This window comes from Toxotes jaculatrix, chromosome 22 (genome assembly GCF_017976425.1).
Source record: "Toxotes jaculatrix isolate fToxJac2 chromosome 22, fToxJac2.pri, whole genome shotgun sequence".
NCBI classification, from domain to species: domain Eukaryota; kingdom Metazoa; phylum Chordata; class Actinopteri; family Toxotidae; genus Toxotes; species Toxotes jaculatrix.
The window spans coordinates 9,491,331-9,505,527 of record NC_054415.1 but is presented as its reverse complement, the minus strand read 5'-3'; the positions used below and the strand labels follow the sequence as shown (position 1 = coordinate 9,505,527).

Below are 14,197 nucleotides of genomic sequence, written 5' to 3'. Positions count from 1 at the left end.
TGATGCAGCAATCCATTAATTTCCATCATAGCTGCAGATGGCAGTATAGGGTGGATGGGCCGCAAAAGTTTTTGCAGCACCTTCTGAATTGACACTCTCAGACACCCAAAATCAATCCAATTAATCAGTTTTGGAGTATGACAGACTGAAAATGAACTTCAGCAAATGTGTTGGCGCAGGGAGGACTTGTAATTGGGTCAAGAAAAAAGTGACAGGGTACCAGGGAATGAGCAAATGCACAGGTGTATGAGTGTGTTTTCAGGCTGCCAGCTGTCAGTATGTCATCTTACACACCTTCACTGATTCTCTTGTGGCACAACCTTTTCTAAACTTGTAAATGAAGTAGGTGCTGCTTGTAAAAACTGATGTTCCCAGCGGAGCAAGGTCCACCTCCCGCTGCTCGTCCCTACTTTGCTTCTCATTTGCCTAAATCAGTATTATTATTCTATGTCTAATGGGCTTAATGGTTAGAATGCAATGACAATAATGCATCTGGGTTAGACTGATTTGAAAAAGAATATTGGAACAAAACTGAGTAAGATTAACTGAGCCCATTAAAACATGCTTTTGGGAATTCTGCTCTCCTTCAGCAAAGGCAGTACATTATACAGCTTTCGTAAATTTGGCAGTAGCCTAAATGTTATAGAAGCACATTTGTGAATAGCTGGTCAGCAGTTAAAATGTCTGAACCTGCTGGGAAAGTGTACTGTGTAAGTTAAAAAGAAAGGGAGAATGTGTAATGTGCCCACTCAATCAAAAATTAGTGCCAAAGTTCAGTTGAGAAAAAAAAAAAGCACTTAACTTGTAGTTGCTTCACTGGAAGCTATTCAGCACCTAACTATAGTGACATGGAAAGGTACTGTGTGAATGTGAAACAGATTTTTTTCTAAAAGAAGCATGCATATCTGCCTGGATATATGACTATGATAAACCTGGTGATATACCTTTTCACTGATTTATCTCTGCTTTTAAGAGACAGTATATATTATAATTATTGCCATTGCCACAAGGAAATTCAGAAGTTGGAAAAGAGTATGATTTGCATCCCTCAACCACAGCTTACAACATCAAACAGACAGCATGGGGTCTTCTTGTGATTAGTGAGGTTATTTCCCAGTGAAGCTCAAAATTTCACAGTCAAGCGACTCTTTGCTCTCCGTTTCCCCAGGTGAACGGGCGCGACTTCTCCAAGGTCGACCATGACGAGGCAGTGGTGGAGGCCATCAGGCGAGACCCCATTGTTGTCCAGGTTCTGAGGCGAACCCCCACCAGAGCCACTGCAGCTGTCGCGAACAACCACAGCGGCACGCCACAGGATGTGTGCGTCGTCGACGTTTGCACGCAAACAGACATCACCTTTGAGCACATCATGGCACTGGCCAAGCTTCGGCCTGCTACCCCACCCGTCCCTGACATCTGTCCCTTCCTTTTGTCTGACAGGTGAGAGCAAACACTTAATGTACAATTGTAGCCACTGCACAGAGTTTTAGCCTTTCACCTACCTACTGAAAGGTAACTGGGTGTTAACGGGTACACACTGAAATGACATGGGCAGGTTGTACGTTGTAGTTGTATCACAGTGTGGAAACCCCCAGCAGAGCTAAGTACTCTGTCCTAGTGATATCATTATGCAGAGCCAAAGTCGCATGCAGTAATTGCTTCTGTGTGCTACATCCATTTTCTTTAATGGGAGCTTTTGCTGGGCGATTAAAAGCCAATGGACTGATAGAGCTGGCATTCTGGCGCTACATCCATTCTGTGGCTATTTATAGGGCTTTGCTGGGCAGCAAATGAAATCAATTTGTCCTATAAAACTACAAATCTGCCAGTGTTGGTCAGTGATTATGGAGAGGCAGTTATCATGGCGACAGTTTACAGAGGTCATGGCTTTTATGGCGGGAATGGTTGATGTCTGCATTGCTTGTGAAGAGTTTTGTTGCAGAATGAGATAAACATTATTTAGAAATAAATCACATGCATGTGTAAAACACCCATGGGGGGTCTAGGACATTTTAAATAACAACTTGGAATCTCTAAAAACAAATGCAAATTGGGGTGTCTCAAGAATTAAGCAAATAATGTTCTTTTTATGAGAACTGTAAAGCCATGAACAAGCTGTATATTGGTGATGCAGATATCTGAAAGCCTCATTTATGTCTTTCAAGTCAAATAAACAAAAACAAATCCATATGCAAAATGTCAGTCCTCGTGTATCCAATGCGAAAAGTTCTTAAAGAGGGATTATATCGCCTACACAAATAAAAGAAAGTGCAGCTACCCTTAAGTCCCAGTATATGTCGGAAGATTAAAAATAATCACACTGAACATATTCACTGTATATTCACCAGGATGTTAATTGTATGGTGTTGTTCATCTGCTCGGAACGTATGGCTGATGCAACCCTCACTCCATTTTATATTGCACTGGACCCCATGAATATTACAGGGTATTTCATACACTGGACACAGGCCTATGACAACATGCAGCAATAATCCTTAATGTAACTGACTTTTCCTCTGTTTTCTCTCTAGCTGTCATTCCATCCAGACCATGGAACATGAGTTTTATGAATGTCCAGAGTACCTGTCCAACACCCCAGCAGAGTTGGAGAGGACTGAAGAGTATGAATATGAGGTACGCTTTTGCATCAGTCTGACTTTTTGCTTCTACTGACACAGTACAATATATATTTAGGGGCCTTAAATATAAGTATAAAAATATAGGAAGATACCCATCGTGTTATTTCATAAATTGTAAAATCAATCTTCCACTGCATGGTAGCTTAATAGTGACATGCAAAACTGTTCAGTTTTCTTGTGAAGGATCAAGCTGTTACAAGGCTGGATCAAACTCATAGGAGGCCCAGGATAGACATGGCACAACAATTGACTGGCAACAGAATGCTCATTGGATTGTTTGTGGGTTTTCAAGCTTTTGTAACCAAACTGTAAAGGCTTTTTTTTTTTTTTTTATTACAGTGATGCTGTGGGATATGAGACCACCTTTGTGTCGGCAATACAAATTCCCAAAAGATAATCCAGGGCTAGGCCTGATGTATGATGCTGAAAAGTCCCATAACAATACAAGAAAAATTGCCTACCACAAAAAAAATACAAGAAAATTGGCTGCCCTTTGTCAAAGCAGCATAGTCTCTGTAGATTGTGTTGTGTAGTATAGCACAGTCCCTGGGTTTAAGGATGGAAGGTCACTCTTTATGTAATGGTTCCAAAAGAAATGCCTCTTAACAGTGTGCTTCACTCACAAGGCAGTTTGTTCCCCTTTCATCATGAACTGTCCTTCACAGATATTTGTGTTCCTTCCACAACCACTTCGAGCTGAACAAAAATTGTTTACATGTTATGTGGCAAATAACAAGTACTCACTATATGGGTGGAAAAACTAGTCACAAACAATAGATGACAGTGATTATGATTATGATTATGATGATGATGATATCAGAATGGCTTTGCTGGGAATCCTCAGCAGGTTTAGATTTGTTAAAGTCATATAAAGTTCATATAAAACAGGACAAAACTGTTCATATATATATTTGTTTATCTCTAAAATCCTGTGATCAGAAGAGTGCTTTCTGTTACGTGCCTTACAGTCAATGATGTGCAACCACAAGTGTCTCCAGTATAACAGATGCATCATGCAACTCAGACAGTGGACCTCGAGTTCGTGCTAGGTGACAATGATGGGTGACGTTTGCTACTGTCAGTGGTCGGACCTGGTTTAATAGACACTCCCTGGTTCAGTGAACTGCACTGTGGGTCATTAGGATTCCTCTGCTGCCAGCTGTGGCCTTACCTCGTCTGGAGTCTCCTGTGTGGGGGGGTGGGGGCTTGCGTACGGTAATAGCAGTAGTATCTGAACAAGGTCGGTGTTACAACATGGACACACACACACACACACACACAGTTTAAAAAAACTCCCACCCCCACCTGCCAGGCGTACACACACCAAATCAGCCGTCTTCACTTACCTCTGTTCATCCATGTGTATCTAACTGAAACATGAATGGCTTTCCTCTTGGATGAAACAGAATAGGGCTGCCATTCCCAGGAACATTACTTCTGACTGACAGGTTTAGCTTCACTTCAGACTGATTGTCCACATGGGTACTCCTGCTGTCATAATACTCCTGTTACTTCTGCCAAATCTACCGTGCTGTAATACTGCCAAGTAGCAGCCCATGTAGAAACTGAGTGTCAGAGCAGCCAGTTTTATATACGGATCCTTTGTTTGTTACAGTAAACAATGCCAAAAAATGACTAAAAATATTGTTATGAAATGGGAGTTAGAAAATATTTTCAACTGTTTCTACCCCTTTTGGATATTTACTACCCACATCTACTTTCCAGGCAAAGTAACACTGAATAATAGCAGGTTTTAATGAAAGCTCTGTTTGGTCACCAGGTTATGCTGAACAAGATAATGAAGTGGCAGCAGCCTGCCATACAGCAGCCAGTTTGCCAAATTGGTCAAAATAAACATGTCTTAATTATGGATCATCAGCGGGTGCCAGACTTCAAATGCTGGACTTTTTTTTCTGTTTTTAATCCCCAAAAGAAAAAAAAATGGTATGCAAAAGATGGTACAAGAACAAAGAGCCTTACAGAGTTATTTGTCTGTACAAGTATAAAATGAGATGAAGTAGAACTTTATCACTGATTGTAAGTGCCTCTGCCATTAAAAGGGGAACTCCCATGAGAACCTGTAACCATATGACCATAACATAACCATAGAGTTTAAAAAGTAAAAAAAAAAGAAAGAAAACAGCACAGTATCAATGGGGAAACCTCTCACTTGAAATATTTTTCAGTCTTTTTCCAACTGACTGAACTGTCATGACTGGCTATAAAATAGTGACAGATGTGAAGAGAGGATGTCGTCATCTGCAATATGGAAGCTATGAACTAATCAACATTAGGTTCAGCAATAATTTCTCGTGAATGAAACATGAAATAACAGTTAAGTGCATATTAGAGTGAAATGTTGCTAACAGATGTTTGATGCGGCTGTTAAAGACAGGAAGCCACCTACTGTCAATATGTCTATATTCCTCATATATGTTAGTAACGTGGTAAATGTGGACTTTTCAATTTAATATTGGTTAGCACCTTCTGTAAATTAAAAATTGTCACAATGAATTATAAGTCATGTGAAATTAGTGTAGACGTCACCGCTGTGTCATAATGTAAACTCCACAGTGACACAGATTATGACCCAATCATCACTAATTGAGCCTTTCCACAGTTTTAGCACCCACAGCCCCACCCATTTGGAGAGCTTTCAGTAGTTAGCTTCACACCACGATAACTGACTCCAGTAAGCCACTAAAACACAGCATACCACCCAATGTGTGCTGACATTAAGGCATTAGTGCTGTCTGATCTCACTGCTGCTGTTATTTCACTGTCGGGGTTTGTACAAATCAGCCAGTGGAGGAGTGTGGGTAGTCAAGACCAGTGCACTGTGTTACAATATTATAAACTCCTAACACACCCCAACCTTTGAAGGTCAGGGCTGTCTGCACAGGGGGTTAAATGCCACAGAAATTAATTACTTCCCCTGTCAATCTCTGCTATCGTGGTTTCCCATGACAGGGAAAAAAAGGAGGTTGGGGCTTAATTCCCCCCCCCCCCCCCCCAACATCACCCCCCCCCCCTTTTTTTTTTTTTTTTACCCCACGCTGTATCCCACACCCCACCGTTCACAACTTCACAGCGCTGAAATGAATTTGGCAGCATGGGGTTAAAAAAGATTACCCCCGGAGTTATCTTTATGTGATTACCTTTATACACAGCAGAGATCAAAAGAAGCCAGTTGCACTTTGGGGTAAATTTAAAGAAATTTCCTGTGGGAGGGGAACAGTTAATGAAATACCATCACTATAGCCATCAAAGGCCTGCCCTCTGTGTTGTCACATGCTGGGTTCAGTGTGATACTGACAGGCTTTTATTTCTTTGACGTACAGAGCACATGGTGCGGCTATGCTTTTGTGTGTGTTTGTGTGTCTATATTTTGTTTACCTTGCATTGCAGTGCACTGTTACATTGCAGGTTATAAAAGCCAATGAAGCGTACTCTCTCTACATCATTTACTTTACCTTGCGCTGTGTTGTCCTCTGTTCTGAGAGCGCGCATTCATTCTGCTCGCTTGAGTTGAAATGTGGTGAATGCTGTGGCTCAGTCTGGGTGAAGATAGAGTAGAGCAGCAGAGTGTGTGTCTGTCTGGAAGTGAATGCTTCCTCAGAGTGTAGAGCTTGTTGTGCTGCCCCTAAGTGATAAGAAAAAACAGTTAATGCTGTTTTAATGCCTTTTCTCTCACAAAAGTGTTACTAAAAGCAGCAACATGATAAAAACAATAATACTGCTCTAATTAGATTTTTAATCAACACAAAGTAGGAACGTTTATTTTGAATGTATCTGCTAAAAAGTTCTTTTCCTTTCTTCTCCAGTATCCGCTCTTAGCAAGTATAGCTCGATAAACAAACTTTTATAATTGCATTTGTTGGTCAGACATGTAGTTGTTATGTCAAGGTAAGGGTTAGGGGCTTGGGAATGCATTATGCAACAGTCCTCATAAGTATACAACTGCAAACGTGTGTGTGTGTGTACGTGTAAAAAAAAGAGGTCGTCTGCATATTGTACATCAGTAGAAAAATAACATAGATCCTCTTTGCCTAAAGCAATTTCACCCACTTATGACTCAGGGGCAACACAACACTCCCAAAGTGATTAGTAACGGTAATGTCGAGTATAAAAATTAAGGTGGACCTGGTCTCTTATGGCTCGTATCATTTCATCTGCCATACAGAAATGAACTCCATACTTCAAATGATATGGTTTTGGAATCCAACCAATCCACTGGGAAAAACGGAGGCTCATAACAGGCGTAACATTATTGGTTTGTGTGTCCGTAACAGGAGGTGGAGCTGTGTAGGCAGAACAGCCAGGAGAAGCTTGGCCTGACGCTGTGCTACAGGACCGATGATGAGGAGGACACGGGCATCTATGTCAGCCAGGTGGGCACTGAGAAAATAATTGCACCTTGTCAGCACATTTAAATGTTTTCTTTTAAGAAACCGATGTTAATTAGTTCCTCCTGTCACATAATCACCGTTCTGTAAAATAAAATGCTATGGCCTCGAGAAGCCCTGAAGTATAAACAAGCTCTCCCCGATTAAGTCTGATAGAGCTCACGATCAGTTTCCTTTGGAGCAGGAAGTTATTAAAAGATGGCATGAAATCCCATTTGAATTCCAATCTTTACAAACTGAAGTGGAGAGCAAGTCGAGCTGAATTAGGGAGGAAGGAGAGGAAAATGTTTGCCAGCCAAACATCAAATGAGAACGAGCCACGCATGGCCAAGGAGGAAGTCGGGTTTGAAATGTGATTCCCGTCCTGCCATTCTCATTCCTCCTCCTTTAACGTGTTTTAATTGAAGGTTTTAATTAGCTTTGAGTGACAACCTTCTCTCCCCACCCCCCACCCCCCCACCACAGTTTGTTAAATGACACACTCTCCCATTTAGTGTACCCCCTCTGAATACCAAACACACAGCGAACGCACTGCAGTGAGATTCTTTTTAAAATTCAAAGAATTTGTGGCTTGGAAGTACTTCCTCTTGCAAAATTTTTGATAAAGTGAAAACAATTTATTGCACTTTTTCAGACAATACTGAATGAATGGTGGAATTATGAAGGCTTAAAGCACTACAAACTGAATTAGAAAAATGTTTAGTCTGACTGCAGGTGCAGTTTCAATCCCATTACCAACACAAAGGCGAGGGCGTGAAAAGTAAGAGCTGCAATGAGGATTAGTATGCAGCCATAATGATATAAATGACTGAATTGCCCAGACCTACAGGGTATTTGGCTCCTTTTAAACCTTTATAAAAAAATGACTTGTTTATAAATCTGTGAAATCTGCAAGCGATTCCTCTGGTTTCTCACCTGTTCTTCTTGAACCATACGAAGACTCTGAATGCAAAAGCACAAACAACACCAGCACCTTCTGAACCTCAGCAGGCTGTGAAAGTAGTCTCCCTCCGAGAGAGGACTTCTATTTTTGTAGTTTACTGTTTGATAAAAGGATAAAAATGCTAATTTCCCTCATTAAAATGTATGTATGGATGGTATTGGCTGCGACTTCGGGAAGTGTGTGTTTTATTTTTTCTCCTTTTCCACTACGCCCCCCCCCCTACGTTGGTGTCTCTCTTGATCCTCAGCGAATAAACAACAAAGTTTTGGCTTGTATAGTTGTTGTGGCTTACATGCATATGCACTGGGATGCACTTTTTAACATATGAGGTGTTGATTCATTCAACTACAACCGAATCATGTCTGCATCATCAACACTTGTGCCTTTTTGTGTTTTTCACTCATGCTTCCTATATGACAAACATGCTCTTTCATATAATGTCAAGGACTTGCATGTTACCTCAGTCAGTGTCAGTCACCAGCTACTAAACTCAGGATAAATGAGGAGCATTGGTACGCGTCAGCGCCGCCAAACAAACAACCTGTATCACATGAAAAATGCGAGGTTGTCAGTGAGAAAATAAGTGTCTTCTCTTTGTAAAACAAAAAATAAAAAGACTGTTTTTTTTCAGTGAGAGAGTGGTACATCAGTGGTCTTGTTTGGAGAATGCAGAGCTACACAATGACCAGGTGCCAACATCGATTTCCATGTTCTTTTGTGCAGGTGGAGCCAAACAGTATAGCAGCGAGAGATGGGCGCATCAAGGAAGGAGATCGTATTTTACAGGTGTGTAGTTTCATCTCGGTGACCAAAGTAAATTCACACCACGTTAAATAATGAACTCACATGGATTCTAACATCTAGCAGCTAAGGCTAATGCTAACCTGGCTCTTAACCAACAGCTGGAATAAATTAACAGATAAAGACTTTCAGAACTTACTTGGCAGTCCGTTGATTTTTCTCTAAGCCCTCTCCTTCTTTATTTTGTTTGTAAATTACAGAGGGATTCCCACAGATGGTGACAATATGTTTGTCCTCTATTTCCGATTGTAACGTCAGGGGAATCTCAACACTGATCGGCTTTTGAAACACAGCGTTTCACAATGTCTTCTCTCCAGCTGAAATATTTTCAGCTCTTGCAGATGCGTATTCACGTCCACTCGTTTCTCTTTGTGACTTTGTATGTAATCACACAGTGGGAAAAATTTGCTTTGTGTTTGGTGTGAACACACCTTTAGCGTTCTCCACATCGCTGACAGAATGTTATCTTTGATATCAGCCTTTTATTACCAGAACAAACAAACCAAAAAAATAGAAAAAAGCGAGAAATTCCTGCCTTTTTTTTTCTGTGTGGAAAAAAAACGTGCCCATGTAGATCCTCCAAGCTGCTTTCTAGAGAACATTCTCTTTGAGAATATCCAAGTTAGAATAGCCTTTATTGTCATTGAACAATGTCCAATGAAATTACAGGTTGCTGCTGTCTCCAGTCCAGGCAAGCATATGTATATTTAATCACCTCGTTTTACCAGGGAAATTAAAGTTCTTAGTCGCAGTTATAGCCAGCACTACATCATCTCCAGCGGTGCTCTCTGTCTCCGTCTTGCTCTGTCTCATTATGAAACAGAGGCTGAGGTCAGAGATTATGGATAGCTCTTTTTCTAACAAACAGAACTCTTTTACATGTTTTAGCTGTAACACTGCCTACATTATAAAGATCAGAAAACTGGCTGTGCATAGAAGGTTATGGTAGAGGAGACAAGAAGGTGTGGCACCAAGAAATACTGCTTTCTTACGTACACATATTTTTAGTCTATTTTAGTATTTTTTAGTCTATTACAGATACTCCACAACATAGTTTCAGTGTCCATTGTTTTCCCACTGGAACACTGGATTAACAAAGGGTTAAAGTTTGCATGCTTGACTCCAAGCTTACCAACACACCAGGTGTGTGCAATCAAGGTGAACAGTCCCTCATTAAGACTCAGTGAAGAATTTTCTTTTCCTTGGTTTTTATATCTTCTACACAGAATCTAATATGAAAATAACTCATCTTTGTGAGAGTAGTTTTAGTAGTAGTTTAGTAGTTTTATATTATTTCATTATTTCCTATGACCAATGTTTAAGATATTCATGTTATCTAGCCCATTAAAATGTTTGTTGATTTGTTGTTTTTACAGATTGATGTGTCTATACACAGAAGGATACATACATATGTGGAAACACGTGTGCATGTATACACATCTTTGGTCTGTATTTTTATTCAGATAACCATATAAACCTGCCCTCACTCAGCTAATTAATGAGCTGACTGAAAACACCTTGTGCCTCTTACTCCCTTCATCCTGATTGGCTGAAAGCCTATTTAAGCCTCTAGAGCCACACTGTCTGTAAGCTGCACCAGAACAGTCTCTCTCAGTCCTTTGTTAACATGGAAGCATTGTTTTCCTCCCTATAACTTAACACTTCTAGCCCTAAGAATTGATTGGGAACAAATTCTAATCAAAAATGAAAATAATATAGTGTGAGCATGACATGCACACAAAAAGTTCACTTCTTACTTTTGTTAGTTCATATAAATTATATTATCTGAGATATTAACAAAATGTAAGCATGTTGGATCATAAAAAAATACACAACTGAAACATAGTTTCAAGTACTCACTAAGCGACACCTCAACTTGCTTCCAGACTGAACAACAGTGTACCAACATTACCTCTCCAACCATATATTGTATATAGCACTTTGAGAACCTCCATTCTCTCAAAGTAGTGTTTCTGTTTCCCTAGTAGTGTAAATGATTGTGGGGAGCAAGGCCTGCTGTACTCCTGGCCCTATTATCTTCCTCTGACAGCCCCATTACTCTAGTGAGGAAAAGATGAACGCCACCTGTCAAAGAACAGTTAATTGTGTGTCTGGATGTGTGGTGAGAGCAGATTCTTGTGAGGTTGGACTATACGCACACGCAATTGACTCCCCTCGCCGAGCATGCAGCCTACCTATTCCTTTCCTACGTGTGCTTAGAGTTGGAAAAAGTGATGGGAGAAAGGAGGTATGAGAGACAGAAGAGCAGACCAGGGAAGACATGGAGAGGAAAAGTGTGAAAAACAAACAAACTGAGGGAAAAATTTGTCAGAAAAAGAGAGACAGGAAAGAGAAAAGGTGCCTTGCAAAAATAGGAACAACGATTAGTTGTACTATGCTCATCTTTTCATTCATGTCAGTTACATGGATGATAAAATAACAGACTGTCCTCTCTTGAGAACGCAGTTGGGACTCTCTGCAAGTTCTTTCTTCTTAACTTGACCATCTATACTTGTCTTTGATGTGCAGATAAATGGCTGTGAGGTGCAAGACAGAGAGAAAGCTGTTGCCTTGTTGTCAAGTGAAGAGGCAAGGAGCATTATACTACTGGTGACAAGACCAGAAATCCAAGTAAGCACACAAGCACGCCTACACAGGCTATCTGCCCTCTCTTGACAACCTATGTCATGTCAAGTAACAACAGCTGCCTGCTAAGTGCCTCTTGCTTTCTTCCCAACTGTCAGTGTGATTGTCTGGAGTTGCTGCACACATTCATATACAGAGAGAGAGACAGGTTTCTGACAAAATGTTGTGATTTCAGCTGGAGGAGGAGGTATGGCTGGATGATGAGCAACAGGAGCTCGTGGAAGAGCTGAAGATGGAGATTCTGGAGGAGAGGAAAAAACAGAGGGAACATAACTTTGATAGGGGTGATGAGGTGAGCTAAAAATGTCTAAAAAGAGGCTTTGAGACAACACAAGAAACTTTCTACAATATCTTTGCAATATCACAATCTGCAACTATTGTACGGTTAAGGCTACAAAAAGATTGTAGCTTTGGCAAGTAAAATATGCTTAAGGTTTCGTTCGGGTTAGGCAACCAAAGGACTTGGTTAACGTTATGGTTATGGTAAAAATCTATGACTACATTTAATTCTTGCATTGGCCATGAATGCTGGAATTGGACATACATTTTGAGGTGCAGAACTGTCCGGCATGGACAATTTTTTATTATTTTTTTTTTTTTGCTGGTCTTTGTATGGAATAATGTATGGAATAAAGTGAATATATCTGTTTTTATCTTTCTTCATAATCCAGCATCAAGCTGAAGAAGAGATGACAACAGACACTGCTACCTGTTCCTCCAATAATCAAGACAGTGGGTTTGGACGCAGTACAGACAGTCCAGAGCACCAACCCCTACTAGCCAAACTTCACAGGAGGAGTCCAGCCCACTGCCTTAGAGACCGATGGCGGGCGGAGCATCCACACACAAGACGAGGGACCGTAGTGCCACAGGACACCCAGAGTCAAAGGACGGTGTCCAAAGGTCATGAAGGGGTGGTCAGTATTCGCAATGGTGGTGGTGGGATCCTAGGTTTAGAGAATCGCTTCCAGCAACTTCTGGAGCTCAAGTGTCAAATCCGAAATGGAGGGGAGTGTGGAGTGTACTCCATTCGACACAGCATAGAGTGTAGCCTCACTGAGCAGGGAGGAGGGGATGGAGATGGCGTGGATAGTGTAGGAGGAGGTGGAGGGGTGGAGCAAGAGTTGAGGATGCTCAATGAGGAACTGCGCAGCATTGAGCTGGAGTGTCAGAGCATCATGCAGGCCCATCAGCTCCGCCAGGCCCACCAGCTGGACCCATCACAGCCTGCACCTTGCTCACCAGGACGAAGCCCCAAAGATGGACACAAGCGGCACGGCAGGCTGGCCGACATCCACGAACACCCAGAGCGGTCGGACAGTGATAAGGTCAGAGAGAAGGACAGCTCCAGTGCCTACAACACAGCGGAGAGTGCACGGTCGACGCCACTTGGTATGGAGAGATCTCCTGACCACTCTCTGCAGAGACACATCAGCATTACCAACCAGAAAAACCTCAGACTGGCCACTTCCACACCCTCCAGTCCCATCCCTATCCCCAAACCCCAGGGTACACCCACTCGAAGTAGACCAGCAGACCCAGGTCCCGTAATTTCCAGCAGCCCAGACCAGAGCAATCCCTCCAGGTCTGAGTCAGACCCTGCCCTGCCTGCAGACGATGAGAGGTGTGAGAAGAAAGGGAGGGGCAGAGATTCCAGGAGAGGGCTTCCCTATGGTTGTTCATATCAAACAACCCCCTATCAAGGCCAGGGAGGATCCAGGCAGCTTCAGGTATGTATCATCAAGAAGAGACATCTCAACCAAACATTTTTTTGCCAATGAGTAAGGCTCTTCTGATTACAGTTGGTCTAATAGTGTTCTCCATGTTGCAGAGCTACATGCAGCTGCTACAACAGCATTCATCCCTGGAGTATTCCCAGAGTCAGCTGAGTCTGCTCAGTGTCTGTCGAGATCCCGTGCACCGGAACGGACGCCCTGGGGAACCCCGTCTAGAGTGGAAGGTCAAAGTCCGTGCTGACGGCACTCGCTACGTGGCCCGGAGGCCTGCTCGCGACCGCATCCTGAGGGAGCGGGCGCTGAGGATCCGAGAGGAGAGGAGCGGAGGCATGACCACAGATGATGATGCCATGAGCGAGATGAAGATGGGCCGCTACTGGAGCAAAGAGGAGAGGAAGCAGCACTTGGCTCGGGCCAGGGAGCAGAGGAAGAGGAGGGAGTTCATGCAAAAGAGCCGTCTCGAGTGTTTAAGGGAGGGACCAGCTAGCGGCGCTGAGGGCAGGAAGGAGATCAATATCTTAGAGCTCAGTCACAAAAAGATGATGAAGAAACGAAACAAAAAGATCCTTGACAACTGGATGACCATCCAGGAGTTGATGAGCCATGGGGCCAGAGTCCCTGAAGGCTCTAAAGTACACAACGCCTTCCTATCTGTCACAACAGTCTAACGGACACATACTGTACTGCTTATTAAGTACTGTACACTTTATTATCAGGTAGCCTGCAGTTCAGGAACTACTGCTTTGTTTAAAAAAAGAATCAGTTTGTGAACTTAAGTGAAAATGTCACTGCTGAGGATTTCTGTAGCATTCCTGAAGCAACTTTTTAACTGTATCTTGTAAGAATGTTAGAACAGACGCCAGCCATTCAAAACATGACTTTTAACTGTTTTTACACTGGCTTTTTGGTAATTCACTGGCTTCTGATAGCACATGAGTTTGGTAGCATGTTGGTTCAAAGAGATTAACACAAAAAAAGAACCAACACATTAACTTCATGTAGACTATGTATCGTGTCGTCTTACTC

General features: G+C 42.1%; 1 protein-coding gene across 1 annotated transcript in view; it reads left to right on the top strand.

Moving 5' to 3' along the window:
- The window catches only part of pdzrn4 (PDZ domain containing ring finger 4), a 30,808-nt gene extending 16,969 nt beyond the window's left edge, over positions 1 to 13,839 (top strand). The window contains exons 2-9 of the mRNA XM_041030280.1: positions 1,169 to 1,440; positions 2,532 to 2,634; positions 6,932 to 7,030; positions 8,712 to 8,774; positions 11,319 to 11,420; positions 11,611 to 11,727; positions 12,107 to 13,165; positions 13,267 to 13,839. Coding sequence (XP_040886214.1) covers positions 1,169 to 1,440; positions 2,532 to 2,634; positions 6,932 to 7,030; positions 8,712 to 8,774; positions 11,319 to 11,420; positions 11,611 to 11,727; positions 12,107 to 13,165; positions 13,267 to 13,839 — 2,388 coding nt within the window. The remainder of the gene's footprint in view (positions 1 to 1,168; positions 1,441 to 2,531; positions 2,635 to 6,931; positions 7,031 to 8,711; positions 8,775 to 11,318; positions 11,421 to 11,610; positions 11,728 to 12,106; positions 13,166 to 13,266) is intronic.
- The last annotated feature ends 358 nt before the right edge of the window (positions 13,840 to 14,197 follow it).